Below are 23,717 nucleotides of genomic sequence, written 5' to 3' on the forward strand. Positions count from 1 at the left end.
TCAGCTACAATTCGGAAGCGATGGGCTGAAGCATTTACAGGTCGCTTGCAGGGTGCTAGAGGCGAACAAAGGGCTGAATATGATCTACTAGTAGCGTGGGAAACCCGGGTTCGATTCCCGGCGGTAAAATAAATATATACAGAGGAGGCATATATTTTAATTAAAATATGTATCGAACACCAGACTAAAACACAGTTTTAAAATTTAAACTTATTTGCAGTCAATTATCAAAGCATACTTCTAAAAAATTCAAAATATTTATTTTAGTTGGTAAATTTTAATGGTAGTACAACAGTGTTGTGTTCCAACCAACATAATTCTGGTGACACGCAGACATAATTCTTGCTATCAATTTAATAGTTTAACCTAACCACATACATTAACTAATACATATATACCAAGCATTCAACAAGAAGAGCAAATAACTAAATAAATTAACTACTTTCAATTTAAAAGAAAATAAAACTCAAATGTAACAAAATATAATAATTTTAGGAAAAGTCTGTTTTCTAAATATATTTTATCCTCCATATAACGAAAATAATTGATAACATTAACAATATTAAGAAAGTCGTTTTTGGTATGCATTATACATATACTATATGTAAATAGATCTCAACTGCTTTCTTAACATACTAAGAACGCAGGACGTGGACCCTGATTTTTTATGACACTCTCCAACAGCACCCACACTTTTTCAAGTTTTAGTTTTTATTTTCATCATCACTCGTATCAGTATCACTACAATACTTATTCACTTCTTTCATTACCGATTTAGTCTTATGAACAGCTGTAAGTCGTAGCAGAAGTACACATGCACCTATCACGTGATGCAAGATCGATAACCGAACTCTTACAGGTTCTGTATTATCGCATACATTTCCTCTTAAAGCATTACCTGAATTTTGATGTTTATGAAGCAGAAAATTTCTTGCCCATTGTCTTCCATACAAACGTCGAGGCACTGCTAACACAGATTCTGCTACCGCCTGTAAGACCTCACGGTCAATTTCAGCAGAAATGTGTCCACTTAACAGAAACTGGTTCAACTGGTACTCTACATACCCACCTGCTGGCGTGGAAACTCCTACTCCCTCTACGGGTGATATCCAATGTTGAAGAAGCTTCAGACTATTCTTGCAAGCATTGTAATATTGTCTACAAAGTTCTTGTGTTGGACCGCATACAATGAGCTGGATCACACGCGGAATAGACAGTAATGTGAAACAGTTTGTACCCAGAATATACGAACAAACACGAGGCACTGTCGCTATATTTTCTAACCCACAGCCTTCCCTTAAGTCTGTCAGCGGAGTTATGTTTACTAACTGGCAAAAATAGTTAGCTTCTTCAACAGACACACCATGAATTAGAGCCAATCCTCGCTTACGACACAAGAAGATTACCAGGTCGGACACAAGCATTGTGCTTATCACTAAATTCACTCCTTGGTTCACAAGAGTATCGAGGAAAGTAGAATAATATGCACTTTCTACTGATACTACGCTATTCAAAACATTTTCACTTGAAACCTGAACAACTGCTTTCTTTTCATCTAAATTCCTAGTCTCCACACCATACCGTCCTTTCCATACTACGGTCTTGATGTTTTCTTGCTTCTTAAGTTCGACAGCAAATTTCCGTGTTAGCAGAAATCCTGATACAATTCGAGAGTCTTCAACGGGTTGTAACGTAACCTGAAGACAAAGAATTTCGAAATTTCTTAAGAAGAGATCCAAATCATTTAACCAAAATTTTACGGAATTACTCAGATATTCTGTGATTATCATCAACATAAGGTCCACTAATACTGAATTCACAGTTATGGGAAACTTTGTTTCGAAAAAAGTTTTCAAAATTCCTCGGCACATTTTTAATATTTCAGGTCGTTCTCCGTTTCTGACATCTGTCACGTAACATTCTCGAGAAAACACACTATTACTATCGGATGGCAAACGTTTCTGCAACATTAAGAGTTGGCACACAACTCGTGAACGTCCGCGTAATCCGGAACACCCGCGTAATAAATCGAACAGCATAAAAAGAAAACTTTTTACACCATCACCAATGAGTTGTTCAACTTTCCGAGCACTTTCCAAAATCATCTTTTTAATAGGATCTTTCTCATTAGATATCCACTTCAGAATCTCTAGTCCGTTGCAAGTAACCACAACCTGACCAGCAGGTTGGTGTATTAATACTGCCTGGTTACCAGGGCCAAATGCCACTGTCAAAATAGTTTCTACTTCCTGAAGTATAATTAAGGCTCTGTTTATTGGATCCTCGTCCTCGCTCATCCTATAAAGACACAAGAAAAATAATCATTAAAACTCTGTGAACATTAAAACAATCATTGTACACTGTTTAAAAGAAATAATTTTTGTTTAACCCTTAACGGTTCACTATATTTTCTGTCTGTTTCCGGCACTGCTTGCAAAACAATATATCCACAGACTACCTTCCGCGTAAAATTTACCAGAGTTGTCACCAGGAAGCAATAGCTTCTCTGGATCGCGGAAAACATGTATACAAATAACCACAAGGAACAATACCTAAAAATAATAGTCTTCAAACGCAATAGGCAAGATCAAAACATGTGTAACCAAATGGTTACGAAAACTCGTTAAGGGTTAAAGAGAGCAGATGTGGATACAGCAAATATGGATTAAAAGCTTAGATTTAACATGAACCATAAACACCTTTTCATTACAAGTCTCAGCTCTATGATTTTTTTTTTTTTAAATTGCACAATAATTTAATGTCGACGACAAATATGTTAAAGCAACTATATACATGAAAGCTTCTTGAGCATATTAAAGTCATAATTTATTATTAAAAAACTTTCTGACCAGAGTAATACACTCATTTCTTACAATTGAAATAATGTACAACAGTTTGAACAATTTAATGTTGTCTTCTTCAGACATTCAAAACAACACCTACAACATTTGGGAGGCGACTCCTGACTCCAAGATAAGACAAAAAGTACAGACAAACCTGGGTACATAAATGCTTCCTTTCGACTGCCGAAAACATGAAAAATTAATTTTAGAGGTTCATAGCTCCAATACTATGGGACCTCCCGTAGTCGGGTCGAGACTTCACTTAGGAACTAGTATGTTCGCTATCCAAAAATACATGTTTCAGAATCCCAAAGTACCTTCGCAACAATTTTTATAAAGGGAGTAATGGGATGTAATTTGAAGTACTCACCAACTACGTCTATAAAAATTGTTGCGGAACCGCAGGATTCTGAAACATGGATTTTTGGATAGGGCACGTATTAGTTTCTAAGTGAAGTCTTGACCCGACTACGTTAGGTCCCGTAGTATTGGAGCTTTAAAGTTCATTTCTTCATGTTTTCGGCAGCCTATAACACCGAAAGGAAGTATTTGTGCACCTAGGTTGGTCTATACTTTTTGGTCTTAATTCGGTGTCAGGAATCACCTCCCAAACGTTGTCGATGTTGTTTTGAAACATCATATTATATATACAAAAAAGCAAAAGTGAAGCCGCGTAATGGCCTGTTTGTTTGTTTTGGAAGACCCGAGTGGTTCTGGGTTCGATTCTCGGTGGAAACACTCGGTCGAAAGCTTTTTTAGTCAGCTATCCTGAGTGAGGTTTTCCTCATTTACACCAGACAAATGCCGGGAAGGTACTTCTTACCTTCCCCTACTTCAGCTTTATCAGACATATGTTGCTTATACGCAAACTACGCACGAAGCAAACTGTCTAGAATGCAGGTGGCAAATTGACCCACTCTCATCTATCTCATGTCCAGTTTCCAGAATATGCTGGTATTAGTCCACCAGCGAACGAGTGGGGGCGGCCGATTTTGGAACTAAAATACAAACAACAGTGTTTCTAACCGGATCACCTGTAATTAGTCTATCACAGTTGTTTTTGCCCTGTTCATAATAAACCACTTCACGCATATGTTCAAGTTAAGACAAACACAATTTCAAAAGTTATGGAAGTTATTTTCAGAACATTTTAAGGGACTGAAAAAAAAAAAAAAAAAAAAAAAAAAAAAAAAAACTCCATATTAATATGACAATAACTTGCGAATAAACCAACCTCAGTGTTGTACTGTACAAAGGAACACTAAGAACTTCGTAGCATTAGAGTGTAAGGAATTCCTAATTCATCTGTTAACGAAACCTCGAAGTTCATCTTTGTGAATCAAAGTTATACTTTGTAACTGCGCTTTCACTGTTTAAAGCAAATTCTATTGTGTAGTTTTGAGATAAGGCGTCTTCGAAATTGCTACCAATTTGGACCATGTGATCGATCGATTGACAGTACCTTCAGTAACAAATTTGCATTGAGATCATTTTCGGATGTGCTGCAAAAGACTGGTAACAGAGAAACTGATAATCTAACCGCCTCCGAAGGAGATTTGGATCCGCCCCTAATTAAGAAGGTAGATAAAGATAACTTTCTCTGATATCTAACCTGTCATTATTTAGCATGGTTTGGTAATTTAAAAATCCAGTATTTCTACATTTCGAAAAAAAAAATTAAAAGAAATAAACCCAATGTTACATTGAGGCGGTAGGGGAGCGATTAAAATTTAAAGTGGGGAGCCTGACAATTGATTTCTTATAGCTCGTGAAATTCAGAAAAAAATGAATTTCATATTAAAAAAGAAATACAAAATACATTTTCAGGGTAACTCTTACATTCATTATGTTATAAAGTTAATGGTACTTTTGAAATTGATTAGAGTGAATAAGTTTTTCAAAATATCAAGTTAGAAGAACGAAGTTTGTCTTCCACTGCTATCTCATTGCTCAAAGATACCGGCGATGAAACAATTGGCCGGAAATCAACGTAGCACATTTTAGTACTTACCTTGAAATAAAAATACAGCTGTTTAAATACGATTGATTACCTTTGTCTTTGAATTTCATATGTGCACACAGGATTTGTTAAACAAGACCGTACATCTGATATGTTTTAACTATATGCAACTTATGCTCACGGGCTAAACTCAGTCTTCTGAAGTCAATCGACAAATGATTACGTATTACAGACACAAAGACAACACTAGGCTCCCAAGTTTCAAAATTATATTGTGTATGAAAACAGATAATAGAATTAATTCTTTGTCGCAAGAGATCTAGGGTCTGAAAGAAATTCAGAGTGAGTTCAAAGGGAATTTCTATACTCATAAATGAAAGTTGTGAATTTATTGTGTATTGAACCAATGATATTTATGCTTACATTACCCATACGCTGATGTTTTATCGATACTTTTATTTCACATTTACCAAAAGGCTGGATTACGATTACACTAGTTAACAAATTTAAACTTTTTGTTTGTTACATGAGAAAAATCACCTGATCTTAAAGGAACTTTTTGCGCTGAATTCGAATATGCACTCGGTTTCTCTCCACCACGTACAGTTTTCCCGTAACAGAGGGATTTTCGGGAAATTCCCTCAAAAATTTCCCTTTTTCAGATATTTTATTCCCCTAGCTCCTGTCCCCTTACATATAGTAACATAGAAATTATACCTAAGTATACCTTGATTTATATTTAATAAACCCTAAAAGTTTCGTAAAAATCGCTTTGTTCTTTCTAGAGAAATAAATATATTTGTATGTATACTGTGTGCACTGTTTATTGCACCTGATAGTAATGCTTTCAGATCTCCTGAGTTGGGGTAAAAACGATTTGCTTTATTACTACAAACACAGACATAAAAATGAATATTTACAATAGTCAACAACACACTTGTATTGCTCTGTAAATTAGAAACGTGTATAAAAATAGAATGTACTTCCAACGTATATTTCTTTAAACGTACAGTATATGTATATCTTAATACATTATATACAATTCTCCAAGTTTTTTCGTTTTGTTCATGAAATGGTTATCAATATTTGTTATCAAATGTAACAGAATTTTTTTTTTTTTTTTGTTCATTCGCTCAGCCGCGTTACTGTCAGCCGGTGCCTTGAGCATTCAAAACCGGCGAAGTATCATCATTGCGAATGATTTCTCTTTTGGGTTTGTTTATTTCATAATTTTAAAGAAGGAATGGGAAGGAAAAAAGGACGTGAAACTAAAACAAGGGATTTGACAAAAAAAAGATAAAACAAACAACAAAAAAAAAAAAATAACTAAACTTAATATTTGCTTAACTATACTCTCATTTCTAGTCTTCTGAGATTTTGTGTGTTTTTTGTTTTATTGAGTTTGAGTTTGTTACGTGTGTGTTGTTTTGTATGTCGTATGTTTTGTGTTTTGGTGTTTACCTATTGGTCATCTTCTTCTTTCTTCTTTTCTTCAGGTTTTCACTCTGTATGTTTGGTTTCTCTGGTTTCTGCCTGCATTTCTCTCCTGTGTGTTCTATTTCACATTTGCACTATTTACACTGGCTTTTCACCTGTAAATTTTACCTCTTTTCACTATCCTGCATCAACACTACACTACACTCACTACGGATATTGACACTGACTGCTTTTGATGAAATCACTAACCTTCACCAAGTAGTACTTACACTATGAAACACACACACACTACACTTACTTTTATCTAAATTTTCACATTTTCAAAAACTTTTAATTTTCTTATGCTTCTATATAAGCGTTTCCTGTTACTTTTACTTTGATGCTTTAGTGTTCTCAGTTTCGTATCAATGCCAGTTTCCACCCATTTGTGCTGACTTGAGGTCCAGGGCCCACTCAGAGCACTTAGTGCAGGCCCTGGTCCGTTTTATCCTTCGGCCGGCACGCCCGGGATGGGCCGTCCTATTGGCGAGAGTTTCTCTATGTTTTCTCTCTGAGACACTATCCTCGCTTCACCTCTACTCATGCACTCACGCAACATTCACTCTTGCACCGGAGTTCCTTTCCAAACCAAGAGGCTGGAGGTGCAGCACGCATTCTGGTCCTCGGCGAAAACACGGTAATCCAGTGTTTGGGTTCCAGGAGTCTTTTCTCCGGTCCGAGGACTTCTTCACACATTCTTCCACTTGCACTCATCCTTCTATTCTTCTTCTGTAAGTTTTTCGTCTTAGTTCGGAATATTCATTTGTCAAATTTTCCAATTTTTTGCAGTCTTCCTCTACTTGTATTATTTCTTCCAGCGGTTTTTCTCTTATTTGAGTTCTTAATTCTAAAATTTCTTCTAATACTGGACACCACATGACATGGTGCTCAGGAGTTCCTTCTTCTCCGCATTCACACATTGGACTGGGTCTTAACTTGATTCTGTGGAGGTGTTGTTCGTATGGTCCATGGCCTGATAGATAATGAACCAATCCATATGTTGGATTTAAGTGTTTTATTTTTAGTCTGTCGACGATGCTAGGAAAGATTCTATGTAATCGTTGCGCTCCACTGTATTCCTGCCATTCTTTATCCCATAGTTGTATTATGTTGTCATTAATTTCTTTCTCGTCTTTTAGATCCCTGTTAAAAATTTCTCTAATTTTCCTTTTCTCTTCTTTTCTTAACCAGTAATTTGTTGCCCTTTGCAGTAACACATAGTTCATTGGTTGGATACCAAGGATTATACAGAGTGCGCTATGCGAAGTAGTGTTAAAAGCTCCAGACATTCTGATTAATAGGTTTCTTTGTGGTCTATTTATTTGGTTTCTGTAGGTCTTATTTCTTAATAGTCTATCAATCCAAACGCTGGATGCGTACGCCATGGTAGCTGACAAAATAGTTTCTTGGTATAGTCTTAGTATTTTTAATGGTAACCTGTATCTGTTTCTTGCAATAGTGGTCAATTTATTCGCTACACTGTTCCCCCTTTTTACTATATATTTCAAATGTTCATCAAATTTTAGTCTATCGTCTAGCATTATGCCAAGGTATTTTATGCTTTGCACTCGTTCTACTCCTACTCCATTTAATTTTATAGTCGGATTTCTTTGTAGTTTTGTGCCGAAAATTAGATATTTGGTTTTCTTTGATGATATCCTTAATTTACTCTCCATACTCCATTCTTCAAGTGTTTCTGTTATCTTTTTAACTTTTTCTTCTAATTCCCTTCGGCTGTTCCCTGATGTTGTTATTACGACGTCATCGGCGAATGCCACTATTTTATCGACTTCTTGCTTTTTGTTTATTTTTTCTAAGCATGGTTGTAATTCTACGTCCCATAGTAGGGGTCCTAATATTGATCCTTGCGGGCATCCTTTCTCTGTTTTAATTACTATGTCGCCCTCTTCATTGGGTATTATTATTTTTCTGTTTTCTAGATAGTTTCTTATCAAATTCGTTAAGTATTCTGGCATTTCCAGTTTTTTTACGTTTTCAATCAAGGATGGAAACCATAAATTATCAAATGCTCCTTCGATGTCAATGAAGAGCGCTAATACATATTTCTTTTCGTATATCTTTTCTTTGATATCATCTAGAAGAGTATTTATGGCGTCTTCTGTTGATTTTCCTGCTCTGAATCCAAATTGTAGTTTGTCTTCAGTTACGTTTCTGTATTTTTGAATTCTGTTTAATATTATTCTCTCAAAAATTTTTGATATGTTTTTTAATAAGCATATAGGTCTATATGAGTTTACTTCGGATGGATCCTTTTCTGGTCCCTTTGAGAGAATAATTAATTTTGATGCTTTCCACGGCTCTGGAATTTCTTGTTTCTTTATTAGTAGGTTGAAAAGCTTCGTTAGGTAGGGGACCCATAAATCTTTAGTCTTCTTGTATATTTCGTTTTTGATGCCATCTACACCCGGAGATTTCTTGTTTTTAAGTTTTCTAAAGATCTTTTCTATTTCTTCGTTAGTAACTTTGTCCGATTCTGGTACAGTTCCTGTATGCTGTTCACCCATTTTGTTTCTTAGCACTGTGTTTCTTTCTGTGTCGTTATTGTTTTCATCTCTGGGAAAAAATTTGTCCGCTAAAACTTTTAGAGTTTCTTCTCTGTTTGAGGTGTATGATCCATCTAATTTCTTGACTGTATTTAATACTAATGGGTTTATTTTTTGTGTTATGAGTTTGTATGGAACACCCCACGGATCTATTTCAATATTTTTCTTTAGGTAAAGATCCCAACTTCTTTTCTTAGCCTCTAATATTGCTTCCTTATATTTATTCTTTGCGTTTCTATATTTTTCTAATCTTCTTTCCTTTAGTATTGGGTTGTAAGTTGCTTGATAACTTTTCCGGGCTGACGTTGCAAGTCTCTTTAATCTTTGTAGTTTCGGTGTCCAAAAGTCTTCATATACTCTTCTTTCTTGACTTTCCGGAGTAGCCTCTTTTAAAGCTTTTTTTGTTGCTTGTTCAATTTCGTTGATTATTTCGGTTAAGTTTTCATCTTCATTTATTTGGGGTAGATTTAATTTGTTCTTGAAAGTAATCCAATTTGTCTTAGCTATATTAAATTTGTTTTGTTCTTTTCCATTTTTTTCAATTTTCATATCAAATAGTATTATTTCGTGGTCGCTGAGAGTGAGTTTATCTCCAATCTGCCAATTTTCAATCCTACTTGTTATTTCAAATGTTCCGCATGTCACATCAATATGAGAGCTGCCTCTATTCCCTACAAAAGTTGGTCTGTTTCCTATGTTTGAGATTACAAGTCCGTTTTGCATTACAAAATCTTCAACTATTTCTCCTCTATCATCTGTTTCCGGGGCACCCCATAAGATTGATTTTGCATTTGTATCGGCAAGGATTAATATTTCCGTATTATTCCTCTGCCATATTATCTCTTGAATTTTGTCTATGAAGTCACGTGTTTCTAAGCTGTATTGGAAATACGCATTTATTAGCCAGAATTTCATGTTTCCACACTTAACTTCAGCTGTTGTTATCCAGTTGTTACTATATTGGGTTAGTTTAAGTACTTCAATTTCTCTATTCATGAAAACTATAACTGTTTTAGATTCCTGTCCTCCGTACATTATTTTTGAGCTTGCTGGAAAGGTTGTTAATTTCCCTTTTAGTAAATATGGTTCTTGTATTGCTACGATATCAGTCTTTTGAATTTCTATTAGTCTTCTAAGTTCCATTGTGGCTATTTTACTTCCTTGTGCGTTATTTTGCATAATTTTCAAATACGTCTGATTTTTATCCATATCTCGTATATATGTAGGCATCCGTTCCTGATTTCGTTGGGTCGAAGTATACTCTACCATGCGCACGCACCAGTTGTTTGTAAACATTTTCTAGCGTCCAGTATATCCCTCGTCTCTCAAAAACCTCATCCACTAGATCAAGTAACTCCCATCCGTTTGCTGGGAGATCATAAATTCGTAGTTCAATTCTATCGGCTTCCTCCAAAGTTGGAAATGTTATAGTTCTTCCATTTATATGAATATCTCTTACTATCTGTCTTAGTGCAGTCATTAGGATTTGTTTTTCTTCCAATTTTGCTAGCCTATACATATGGTTTATATTTTCGTATAATTGTACATTACTTATTAAGATTTCTTCATTTATTTGTTTTACTGGAGTATTTTCTGTACTTGAAACTTCCGGATCTTGGATTTGTTGTATATGTTCTTCTTGAATTGGGAAAAGATATTTTTCTTCACCGTGGACAAATGATTCATTAATGTTCGGGGTCTGTTGCATACATTTATAATTCTCTTCGTTAAATTTCTTTTTCCTGTTCTTTTTTCTATTTTCTAGAAGTGTTTCTAGTTCTCCTTTTTCCTTGTCGTTTTTTGTTAACTTCCCCATTTCGTTTTCTTCAGTTTTTATTTTCAATTTTTCATTTTCTTTTGTATCATATGTTTGTGTTTCTTTATCTCTCTTTTCTTTAAGTAGTTGTCTTTTTCTTTCTAGAAAATTTTCCAATCTTTGTTTGTCCCTACGTTTCTTACTTGGGCTTTTTCTCTTTGTATTTACTAATTCTTTCTTTTTACTCTCCATAGTTTATTTTAGAAATTATCCTTTCTCTGGCTACTTTGTATGAGACACATTCTTCCGTTTGTGGGTTTTGACATACTTTGTGTCTTAGTTTACATGGTATACATATCTTTTTTCCTTTGTCTTCACATTCGTCGCTTTTATGTTGCAATGAGCCACAATATCTGCATCTCACTTTTTCCTTATTGTCGCAATATTTCGTAACGTGACCGAATTCTTGGCAAATAAAACATTGAGGAACGACCAGGAAATCTTTTATTCTATGTGCCTCATAATCGATGTAGACTTTTTCTTTTTTCACTAACATTTTCCTTATCTTCGGTTCAACTTCTATCACCAAGTGGCATCGTTTCTCTTGTTTCTTTCCTGCTCGAAACCTTGCTTTACTCTTTTTGGCTTCTTCCATCTCGTTTTCATCGAAATTTTGTTCGATAAAAGCTTGGAGTAGTTCTTCATCCTTTAATTCAGACGGTATCCCATATATGATCATCAGCGGGTTTTTCTTCTTAGTTTCTTCGCACTTGAAGTTTTTCCTTATTTCTTCTTTAGCCATTATTTTCCTAATGTCTTCTTTCGTTGCGGTTTCAAGTACTACCATATCTCTGGTAGTTCTTAAACCAGTTATCTTTAATTTTTCTTTTCGTGGATCAATAATTCCTGTTAATCTTTCCGCTGTTTGCTTTGATGTCTCTCCTTGATTCGGTTTTATTATCAATGCCGGTTTTGTTTTTGCTTGCATTTCCTGTATCTTCAGTTCTTTTTCAGTAGGTTTTCTTTTTTTAATTACGTCAGTCCATAGTTGTTGTTTGTCGTCGGTTTCCGTTTTTTCTGTTCTTTCATGCCTTTCTTCAATCTTCTTGGTTAGCGTTTGTATTTCATGTATAACTATGTCTGTGTCGGTCTTCTGTTTGTCTGTTAATTCTTCGATTTTATCCCTATATATATTTCTTTGTTGTTCCCATAATATCTCTGCTCGTCCAAAAGCTTGTTGTGTATTTATTAGTTCTTCTTTTTTTTCTTCAAATTTTTTTGTTAGGTATTTATGTTCATCTTCTAATTTATTTAACTTCCTTGTTTTTTCTTGTAGTTGCTTTTTTAGTTCATTTCTGTTTTCTGTGAGTTCTTGAATTTCTGTTTCCAGTCTTTTGTACTGCCTGTCTCTGTCATTCTTAATTTCTGCTTTTTCCTCTTTTAGCTCCTCTATTTCCTTTTCTAATTTCACGTTTATTTGCCGTAACTCTTCCATTTGTTTTTTCTCTTCAATGCGGCTGCCTTTCTGGCCTGACATCATTTCCATTTCTGTTATTAGTTTTTCTTTCTGGAGGTTGTCATATTTCTCCTGAAGTTTACTATTAATTTTCTCCATTTGGTCTAGTTGTCCTAAAAGCTGTGCCCTGTCCTTAACCCATACTATGGCCCTCTTTTTTAGTTTCTCAAGGTGGGATCTTCCTATCTTTTTCCAATCTAAGAGATTTTCTATGTAATTCATTTCTTGTTCCAATTGCCCCATTGTGTCGAATCCTGTATCTTCCAAGGTGTTTTTCTTAGTTGATTGTTCGGATGTTGTGGATTCTTCTCTCGCTATTTTTCTTTGTTCTGTTTCTTCCATCCTAGTTTGACGTACTGTAGGATTTATTGGTGACTGGTCTCTAGCTGGCGTCCCTGGAGGGGAACGATACATCGCCATTTTTTCCGTATTACGCGTTTAAGTTTAAAACACTAAAATTATAAATACTATTACACTTAGAGTTTATTCCGATAGGCAAAAGTTTTTAGTTTATGGGCCGATTTGCACAAAAACCCTGTAGGGACACTTTTGGACACCCTTCCCGATCGGCGGGATCCGAGAGGGGTAAGGTTGCTGGGGAGGGGGGTCACCGATATTCTTCCGAAAATGGGGTCAAAAGTCAAGACCTACCCCATTTTCGGTCGAATATAGTTCAGAAAGGGGAGGGGGAGAGGGAGGACATGGGAGGGAAAGAGGGGTTGAGAACCCACTTCCATAGTTTCAGATCCCTGGTCCTTTCGGTCCGGGTGCCATAGTGTCCCAAATTTAGCTTAGAAGCCCATATTATACCACTTCATGCTCGAGAGAAAAGTTAAGTCCAGGATAGTGAAAAGAAAAGTTTAAAAGTAATATTATTTCCCAAGCAGGAAATACTGTACTTACAGTTTTCTTTGCTTCTTGTATCACTCAATTTTCTTGTTGATTCACTCACACCGGATGCTGATCTTGCATTTATTACTTTTTAGAATTGTTCTTCCTACATTCTCAGCCACAACAGAATGCAAAAGAAAGAAAGAATGGAATACAGACTCATTGTTGACAACAATGAACTAATGCAGTCTGAATTTTCCACTACGGTATCGTTTCCCCCTCCCCCGCGCATTTGTTTCTTTCTTGTGTTCTTGACACCTGGTGAGGGAGTTTTGTACATTTTTATATTGACGTGTGGTTTAACACTACTTCACTTTCAAAGTTGTCTTTGCTGCTAAGAGTGCTTTCATGTTTGATCTTAACGGCATTATACCCAACTAAGACCAGAAGTTTAGTTTGTGATCAGTACAATGGCGTCAAGAGGACGGCGTTCGTGTGTTAACTCACCAAATAGTTTTTGTTATGTGTGTGGCCAGTTTGTAGTTAAAGGACAGTGTAGATCCATTACGCCATCGGTGAAACTAGCATATTATATATATTTCGGATGTCGTGTGGGAGATCAGGACAAAACTTGGGCACCCAACATAATTTGTGCGTCGTGCTACGTCACTTCACTTGCATGGGCCAAAGGGAAACGGAGGTTCATGAAATTTGCTGTACCAATGGTGTGGAGAGAACCCACCAACCATCTGGATGATTGTTATTTTTGTCTCACAGTAGTTAAGGGACATTCTAAAAAAAGCAAATACACAATAAGTTATCCCAACGTTAAATCCGCAATTAGACCTATTTCGCACGGGGATGAACTTCCACTTCCCGAGCCCCCTACCAACTGGGAAGAGATATGGCCAAAAGACTCTGATGATGATCATGACCTTGATGAACCATCGACATCAACATGTACATCCAAGGATCCAACGTTCATCCCTGACTGTGTTCGCGAGCCACATTTCATCCGGCAATATGGCCTAGTCCGTGATTTGCACCTGACAAAACAAGAGGCGGAACTTCTGGGATCAAGGCTCCAGCAGTGGAACTTATTGGATGCAGAAACGAACATATCAGTGTACAGGAAAAGGCATGTTCAATTTTCAAGCTATTTCTCAATGCAAGATAATGTGTGCGTATGTACGGATATAAATGGGTTGATGGCGGAGCTAGGAATTCCTTACGTTCCAGAAGAATGGAGGTTATTTATCGACGCGTCAAAGGTCAGCCTTAAAGCTGTCCTTTTACATAATGGAAATAAAAAACCTTCTATACCACTTGCGCACTCAGTGAAGATTAAGAAATCCTATGACACCATGTCAACTTTGCTAAATCTTATAAATTACAAGGACCATTGTTGGCAAATATGTTGTGATCTCAAGGTAGTTGGTATTTTATTAGGACTGCAGTGCGGTTACACGAAGTACCAATGTTTTTTGTTTATGGGATAGCCGAGCTGATGACAAACATTATGAAGTGAAGGAATGGGAACCTAGAGTGAATTACGTACCTGGAGAATGCAACGTCAAATACGCTCCTTTGGTAGATCCTAATAAGATATTACTACCGCCACTTCATATCAAGTTAGGACTTATGAAAAACTTTGTCAAAGCCATGGACACATCTGGTGAAGGTTTCAAGTATTTGCGAGATAAGTTCCCTAACCTGAGTGATGCTAAGATTTCAGCGGGAGTGTTTATTGGTCCCCAAATTAGGAAATTAATGCTTGATGATAGCTTTGACAGCAAGTTAAACAGTGCTGAGCTAGCTGCCTGGACAGCATTTAAGTGTGTTGTGCGCAACTTTCTGGGCAATAACAAAGCTGAGAGTTACACAGAAATCGTACAGGACATGATACAGAAATACAAAGAGTTGGGTTGTAGGATGTCTTTAAAAATCCACTTTTTGCACTCCCACCTCAGTTTCTTTCCTGCTAACCTAGGTGCTCTCAGCGACGAACAGGGGGAAAGATTCCACCAAGATATAATGGCAATGGAGAAAAGGTACCAGGGACGATGGGATCCTTCAATGATGGGGGACTATTGTTGGGGTCTTGTTAGAGAATGCAACATTTCTTACAAAAGAAGGAAGTAGTGTACGTTTTTGTAACCCAATGGAAGTTTCATATATTGTGATAGTTTTGATTGTCTTTTCATGACCTTTTGGTACATTTGTATTATTGTTTATTGTAAATTGTCACACTTGTAAATTATATTGTATTATATTTTATATATGTGTTTGTGGTAATAAAGCAAAACGTTTTACCTCAACTTAGAGATCTGAAAGCATTACTATAAGGTGCAGTACACATACAAACATATTTATTTCTCTAGAAAGAATAAAGCGATTATTACGAAACTTGGAGGGTTTGTTAAATATGAATCAAAGTATACTTAGGTATAATTTCTATGTTAGTATATGCAAGGGGACAAGATCTTGGGGTGTAAAATAAACGAAAAGGGAATTTTTGGGGGGATTTTCCCGAAAATTCCTCTGTTAGGGAAAATCGTACGTGATGGAGAAAAACCGAGTGCATATTCGAATTCAGCGCAAAAAGTTCCTTTAAGAACAGGTATTTCCTTTTATCTAACAAAACCTTTGTTAACAAGTGTTATAATCCTAAAAGAAAGATACACTGTAATCAGGTTTTACAAGGCAATCCCGAAAGACAAGCTATCCAATCCCGTAGCCCTTTAAAAAATTAAGGAAAATTTCTTCTTCACTTCCTTTCCCCCCCCAAAGGGTTCACATTAATCGAAACAATGAAATGAAATTTCTTTAGTTTAACGTCCCATGATTATACTCTTTATGCTAGAGGAGACAGATGATTAATGAAAGTGAAACATTGTAAAATTAATTGTTGGGCTCTCACAGAACCACGTACAACAAAGACACATGCGCTAGCCAATAGACCAACGAAGAGAACTTCCACAGTTCTCGAGTGGAAACGTATCGGAATTCTTTCTTGGCTACAACTCAAGAAAATAATTTAGTTGTCAATCGATAGACCTACATTAAAACAAATACAAGCATCGCGAGCCTTAACTTGATTTAAACTTACAGTTACAAGATATTGCGCAAGTATCTAAGCTACCAACCCATAATTAATAGTCATTACATCTTATTACTGACTTTTACAGGTTTCTACTGTTTTATAATGAAATCAAATAAAACGTATTTATATATATATATATATATATATATATATATATATATATATATATATATATATATATATATAATCTGCTTAATACACGGTAGAAACTCACTTGTATGCTATCTTGTTCTTAAATTGTTAATTTCCATGCATATGCCATTATCCACAATACATCTGCATTACTGCAGGAATAACCATTACTGCATTCAATAACAACTATATAATTTATGGAGTTCTTTATTAAGCGAAACAGATTAGGCTACTTATAACATGTAAACTGCAACTTTTGAAAATCGTTGGATACACTGCAGAGTGACGCTCTCCGTTCCCCTGTCCCACCGTGCTTACCTAGAAACTGATGTAAACACTACACTAGCGCCCTCCACGAAAGACCGCACAAATATCCTGGTCAGGTAATAAATAGCACTGTTCTCTGTATTCAGCTTCACATCAGCCCTATGTTGTTTCATTCTTTCCCTAATTCTGTGTCTCTACAACATATTGCATAGCACAATTTTTACACTTCACCTTATACACAATTCCTTTCTCTTCTTCATATATGTTTTTTCCTTCTACTCCTTGTCTATATGTGAAAAGGAGGAAGGGGTTGTGTATACGTGCTGCGTAAATATTGTGAAACAACATGTGAGGCCGCAGACAGAAAACGTTATTTACAAGTATGTTACAGAGCCGGGACATGAGATAGATTGGGAAGGGGTTCAAGCACTGCAAAGATAAAATAGGGCAACGATAAGAAACAAAAGGAAGAACGATGGATAAAGAAAGTGGGAAGTGACAAACAAATGGACAGCTGATATACGAACTGTGGAGTAAGGTGTTGGAACGAATAGAAAGGGGTGCGCAAGACTAAGATTTATTTGAATAAACTTTAATATGTGCATTATTTTTCTATTATGTACATTTAGTAATGTTTAGTTGTCACAAAGTTGTGTATCAAGAGGAAGGGGAAGTATATATGTCCAGATTCGATGCCAATGGGCAGTTTTACATGTGATTACCGGAGAAGGTGTAAACCGGAAGAGTACCGAAGAAGGTGGTGTTCCTGGCAAACAAAGGGCACTTGGCCTTCATTTCCACTTTTGGTCGTTATATGTCTGGATTCCTATCTTGTTTTCTTTGAGTGTCCGAAGACAATGTTAAGTTGTACATTATTTCAATTTCAAGAGATAATTGTACTACTCTGGTCAGAAAGTTTTCAATAATCGAACAGTTCCGAGTCGTAATGAATACTGTTATTTGTAACTTAATCGAAAACTTTATAAGGAAATATATATAATCGAAAACTTTATAAGGAAATATACCTATACGAGGTTTGTCCGGAGAATACTATAAACGTTGAATAATAACTTTATTTTACAGGTTGCAGTCACCGCCAGGTGGCACTACTGCTGTAGCCAATCCCATCAACGCTCAGTTCGAGTCAGAGCGCTCTGCGTGTCAGTAGGAGTGTGTGCCTGCTTGTTGAAAGTTACCCTGTTTCACCTGCCGTCGGCATGGAGCTCTCTCTAATTGAGGAACAGCGCATCAACATCAAGTTTCTTGAAAAGCTAGGTAAGAATGACCGTGAGATTTCTGAGTGTTTGAAACAAGGGTACGGAGACAATTCTCTGAAGGAACCAACCGTGAACAAGTGGTTAAAAAGGTTTCGGGAAGGCCGAGAAGATGTGAAAGGAGACCCTCGCCCAGGACGCCCATCGACATCGAGTTCTGATGAAAATGTTGAACGAATTCGGACTTATGTTCTTCAAGACCGTAGATTGACATTCAGAATGATTGCTGACGAGCTGTAATTCTCAAAACAATCGTGCACGAAATTCTGACACAAAAACTTGAAATGAAGAAATTGTGTGCGAAAATCGTACCGAAGCTCTTGACTCCAGAACAGAAAGCAAAGAGGGTTGAGTGCTGTGAGGATTGGTTGGAAGCAGAGGAAAGAGGGGACTTTCTCAACCGAGTCATCACTGGAGACGAGTCCTGGTTTTATGAATTCGATGTGGAGCTCAAATCTCAAAGCAAGGAATGGAAGCTACCAGGAGAACCGAGAAGAAAAAAGTCGCGAAAAGCAAGATCCAACGTGCAGACAATGTTGATTGTTTTCTTTGATTCTAGGGACATTGTTCACAAGGAATTTGTCCCTCCCGGCCAGAGTGTGAACGGACAGTTTTACGTGGAAGTTTTGAGACGTCTCAGAGCTCGTGTGGCCCGAGTTCAACCAGATTTGGCACAAGGGGCAGGCGGATCCTTCATCACGACAACGCACCCGCTCACACGTCGCTCGTTGTGCGTGTTTTTGGCCCGAAGCTCAATCACCGAGACAGACCACCCGCCTTATTCACCCGATTTAGCCCCTTATGACTTCTTCCTGTCCCTGAAATGCAAAATGATGCTTCGGGGCGGCACTTGGGACATGTGGAAGCCATCAAGGCAGAAACGACACGGCAACTGAACAGCATTCCAACTGAAGACTTTCAGCAATGTTATCAACAGTGGAAACGACGTTGGCAGAAGTGTATCTTGTCTAAGGGAGAGTACTTTGAAAGAGACCATATTGTAATACCTGAATAATTGTAAAATAAAGTTCTTATTCGACTTTTATACGTATTTTCCGGACAAACCTCGTAAATAACACTTTCCGGACGAGCAATGCAGGTGACCCGCCTTGGTTTACATTTTTATAGCGAATGAACTATGGACTAAATTCACAGCGTGTCTCTTGTGCACATTTATTGGCACTGCTTTATTCAAATTTGTGCCGCTAGAAAGCATAAATACTTTTTCACAGGGGAAACTTATCTGGATATATGTCGCGTTCATGTTTGTGCTGTTGAGAATTGATGGTGGTCGGATTTTGGAACTTCTCACGAGGATTCCAATTCTTATTGCCTAGTAAACAGTAAGATATATTCAACCAGTGGTGAAGTGTACTATGAGGCTCTGAGGCTGGGCCTACCCTGTTTTCTACCATATATTTTCTTTACATTTGGTTTCTTATAAAATAAAGTCAATACTTCAACGTTTCGTTTTTTCGGTAACAAAAAGTAGGTTGGAAACACTCGCAGTCCTTCCGTCTGAGCCTCACCAGCTTGCTAGACACGTTTACGGGCTATGCTGCTCAGGGAGCGATGCTATTTTCGCTTGGCATTGCACGCATTGTTGGGAAGGTGCGAAGGCTCGCCTCTGGGAGTTTAGTTTTAACGTTGAAGGCATCTTTCAATGCTAATATGTTATAAAATGATTTCTTTAACACAGAGTAAGAAGTTTCTGTGTAGAATTATGTATTCCTGTTAGTGATAACTCGTTTAATTTAGGTATATGGGGCCTGGTCCATAATAGTTTATAGAATATAATTCTGATACATTAAACATATGTATAAATTTACAAACGCTACCGTAGAAGATAAAATAATTATATTTGGGTGTAATTTTAGTTGAGTTTTCCATTTCATAGAATTAGTGGAGTATTTAGGATTTTGTTTTGGGGGGGGGGTTTGCTTTGTTTTGGGAGGGCCTCTGCTAACTTTATTCCTGGAAATGTAAAAATTCTGTAATATATATAAAACAATAAAAAAATGCAATAAAATTTCGGTGAGTGCTTAAGCTCGGAAGCCACCCCCTTAAATATGCCACTTATAGAATACAATATTAAATATCTTGCGCTGATTCAAATAAAGTTCCTTTTGAGCATTAACATTTCTACTGAAGTCATCATCACGCGATGCATTAATTAAATGCAGTATTGTACTTACTTTAAAGTGGGAGATGCAAGTAACAAACGCTTACCCAAGAAATTTGTCAGTTAACTGTAAGAATGACAGTTAACTGTATTTTCTTCTTCTCTTTCTCCATTTTCAAATATACAGGAAATGAAAACAGCAAGTGAGGAGGAAATTCTCCTCACCCCCCCTGCTAATCCCAGACAAGAAAGTATGAACTACACTTCAAAATATTTGTGGTGGAGCTAAATGGGAATATTCCACTAGTACATATTGCGTGTTTTCCTCAGTAAAAATTTGTTGAATAATAATAATATAATAAATACTTTCTGCTTACTTTTGCTTATATATTCATTCTTTCTTGTTAAACAAGAAAACTACTACGTATACATGCACATAAATTCAACTCTAAACAGAGTTAGAATACAGCTAAGAAAGTTCTTTAAAATAAACAGATTTTGTAGTTGTTTTAACTCAATAAGGAAAATAAAATTCTGAGTGTAATTTTAAACATTTTATGATACATTAAATGTTATTTGTGTTGTTAGTTTGTCGGGCCTATCCTACTTGTGGGATTACGCTTCGCCACTGTATTCAACCAGGTTCGTAGCCAACCCCAAAGTTTAGGGGGGTGAGCGATCCAATCTTATCAAATTTAATTTGCAAGCCTACCGTGAAAATTTTAGAGGGGCCAGCCCCCTACCCCCGTGGATACGGGCTTGTATTCAACTTTTAGGATATTTTGCATCAATTATTTCTGTATCTGTGAATTAAGTTCTAATACAATATCGTATTTTTTCTTGAGCTTCCTCGTGGCTAAGTGGTTAACATACGTGCTTTTGGCGTGAAAAACCCGGTTTCGATTCCCGGCGAAAGATTATGTAGTTTGGATCCGATGTTAAATTGTAAGTCCACGTCACATCTCATATAGCCTCGCTGCTGAACGGGACGCTAAACTCAAAATTCATATTCAAATCATATTTTTTCTTTCTTTCCCAAAAAGTGATAGCGAAAAATATTTCCAACTGTTAGAACTATTACTAACTATAACAACTTACAAATCTTTTGAAAGAATAAGTTCTGAATTCTGGAAAAGTACCTTTAAAATAGAAACAACTTAAACGAATTATTTTATAAGAATTTTTGAAATCATCAAAAACACTCTTGCACTACTGGGAAAAGCACGGTCTTTTAAACTTCGTCCGCGAAGAATAATTACAACATTAATATGGCCTATGAAACTTCCATCGGTACAGCTGCATTAAAGCATATGTCGTTTACAGTAAACCACTGACCATTTAAGAAGAAAAGGAAAAATTTAACAGACCCGAGATAACTTTATAATCTTATTATCACCATTAAATCGATACTCTTGACCCTTACTAGCTGTATCTACTTCTGCTTTACCTTAAGGGGAAAAATGATCTCGCATAAAAATAAGAATATATTGCTATTTATAAAGCGCAATTATATTCTAAGCTACCGACAATTATGAACCATTCCACTATCATTTTTCACAACATTTAAATTAATTTCGTTATAATACAGATAGATACGAGGAAGGATCAGGAACTAAGGTTATACGGCCGATATTTCTGGAGTTTCGCCTGTTAAAGAGGAACGAGGAGTGTGTGGTAATTTTAATACATAGAATTGGCAACTGTGCAGAATTTCAGACACCTACGATGCTAGTTGTAGGTAAACACAAAAGGCGACTCGTTTGGAAAACTGGTCTCGCGAAGAAGTCCGCTCAGTTATTCGATTTGTGTTGGCGAAACATGTAACCGCGGCTGAAATTCACCGGCAGCTAGTAGAGGTTTACGGAGAAACTGGAATATGTCGTCAGCATGTCGTAGAATGGTGTCGAAAGTTTACGGATGGCAGAGAAAATGTCACCGATGAGGAACGCAGTGGCCGACCCAACATGGCAACACAGTTCGCGTGGAGGAGTTGATTGAGGCCCTCCCTATAGCCCGAAACTCGCTTCAAGCAACTTCCACCTGTTCCCGCAGTTGAAGGAGCACCTAAGAGGGGGTCGATTCGCTTCAGATGAAGTGAAATACTTCGTGACAACATGGCTGAACATGGAAAGACAGGATTTTTGCCAGGAGGGATTCTTCAAACTCATCCCACGATGCGACAAGTACCTCAATCGATATGGAGACTATGTCGAAAAATAATCTAATCTATGTAGTATATGTTGACTGTATTAATGGTATGAAATAATATATACACGTTTCACCGCAGGCTTTGTAACCTTACTTTCTGATCACTCTCCATGCACGAATAATGATAAAACCTCCAGACGAATAAAATAAACAATACCATTTACTTTGGATTCTGCGAGCAGAGATGGAGTGGGTCAGTGGGTCAAGTTTTCTGAGTGGGTCAGTGGGTCGTGGGTCAACAGCATGTGACCCACTGTGACCCACCGCTCACCATGACCCACCACCCACCATGACCCACTGCGACCCACCGACTCAGTATGATCTCCCGACCCTCTCTGCTTACTGCATTGTAGACAGTATCTTCTGAAGACTGGTGAATTTGCCTGCGTTTCACTTTCAAGTTCTTCATTTCCTTTCCTTTTCCATTTGTTTCTGTCTACTTACCTGAGGTGAGTATATCTAACCAAGTGAAAAAAGAACTTCAGGCACTTTTGGATATCGATATTTTAATAGTAATAATAGCAATAGGACTTACACTACAACTTGGCTTTCGAGACCTGTGAGTTTTAGAGCTAACTACTGGAAAAAATACATTTTTGAATCACTGTAATATAAATTATTACATAAAAAATTGAATGTAACTATGTGTGCCTGATCATCACGGTCAAATTGCAAAGTCAAATTACTTTTGGTATATTGTTAGGCCTTATTCCAAATTGGGATGTTATATTACTTTTATTATAATGCATAATATCCTAAGGAGGTAGTGAGGATCCGAATTTTTGCGGGAAAAAATGAGTATCTCGCAAGCCGTTAAACTTACGGAGCTGAAATTCAGTGTATTAACTCTTTATTGAAAATAAACAGAATGTGTCCTAGCATTTTTTAAAATCCTCCTTTATGTGGGGGGAGGGCACTTTCTATATATGGAAAATTGGTAGTGAGTTAGTTTGTAAAAATGATAGAAAACGATCGATGTTATTTAAGAAAAAAAAAATCAGAAACAAAAAATACAGTGCTTTGCTTCATATATCCATTGCTTTCTACTATAATAATTGCTGAAGCTTAAATTTATTATATGGAGCGCTTACAGCACAGGGCAATCAACCCATAAAGTTGTTAGAAAAATAGGCATAAAATTTGTACTATACGCTTAATTACACGAAAATTTGAAGTTTGGATTGTACGCATAGTTGTATGAAAAATTTTACACTTTTTTCCCCTTTACGTTGGTCTACTTACTTTGATTTGGAACTTTGAAATTTCATCCTTTTTTCCACTGAAAAGTATTGATAATTCAACAAGGAAATAATTATACTATGATAATTTAATTGAAATTCATCGTAATTTGGCACATGGCAAACAGCAGTGTGGTAAATGATGTTGAAGAAGGAGGGAAATTCCCATTCACCTCTGAAAACTTTCCAGCAACCTCGTTCCCTTTCGCTTTTTAGACGGGGGAGGGAATTTGGTAATGGTATCAAACCTTCATGTGTAACTACAAAAATTAAATTTATAAACAAATAAGAAATCATCAGTTTATCAGGCTTTAATTGATAATTTATTCACAAGATTCCCTATCAAAGGAGTGGTAGATGAAGTTTCTGTTCTACATGGGTCGACATTGCCAACTGTCATGGTCGATATGGAAAAGATGTTGTATGG

General features: G+C 36.6%; 1 protein-coding gene across 5 annotated transcripts in view; it reads right to left on the reverse strand.

Annotated features, from left to right (window-relative positions):
- Window positions 1-238: 238 nt before the first annotated feature.
- The window catches only part of LOC145675934 (bifunctional FAD diphosphatase/FAD synthase-like), a 199,128-nt gene continuing 175,649 nt past the window's right edge, over window positions 239-23,717 (reverse strand). For 3 of the 5 annotated variants that reach the window (XM_081746746.1, XM_081746745.1, XM_081746747.1), the window contains exon 7: window positions 2,160-2,298. Coding sequence is in view for 2 of the 5 variants with exons in the window: in XM_081746743.1 (XP_081602869.1) it covers window positions 705-2,298 (1,594 nt within the window). In the remaining 3 variants the exon portion in view is untranslated. Of the gene's footprint in view, window positions 2,299-23,717 lie in introns of all 5 variants that reach the window. The other 2 variants (XM_081746743.1, XM_081746744.1) reach the window with 1 other exon arrangement.

Source organism: Thermobia domestica, chromosome 18 (genome assembly GCF_964235325.1).
Source record: "Thermobia domestica chromosome 18, izTheDome1.hap1.1, whole genome shotgun sequence".
NCBI lineage: Eukaryota > Metazoa > Arthropoda > Insecta > Zygentoma > Lepismatidae > Thermobia > Thermobia domestica.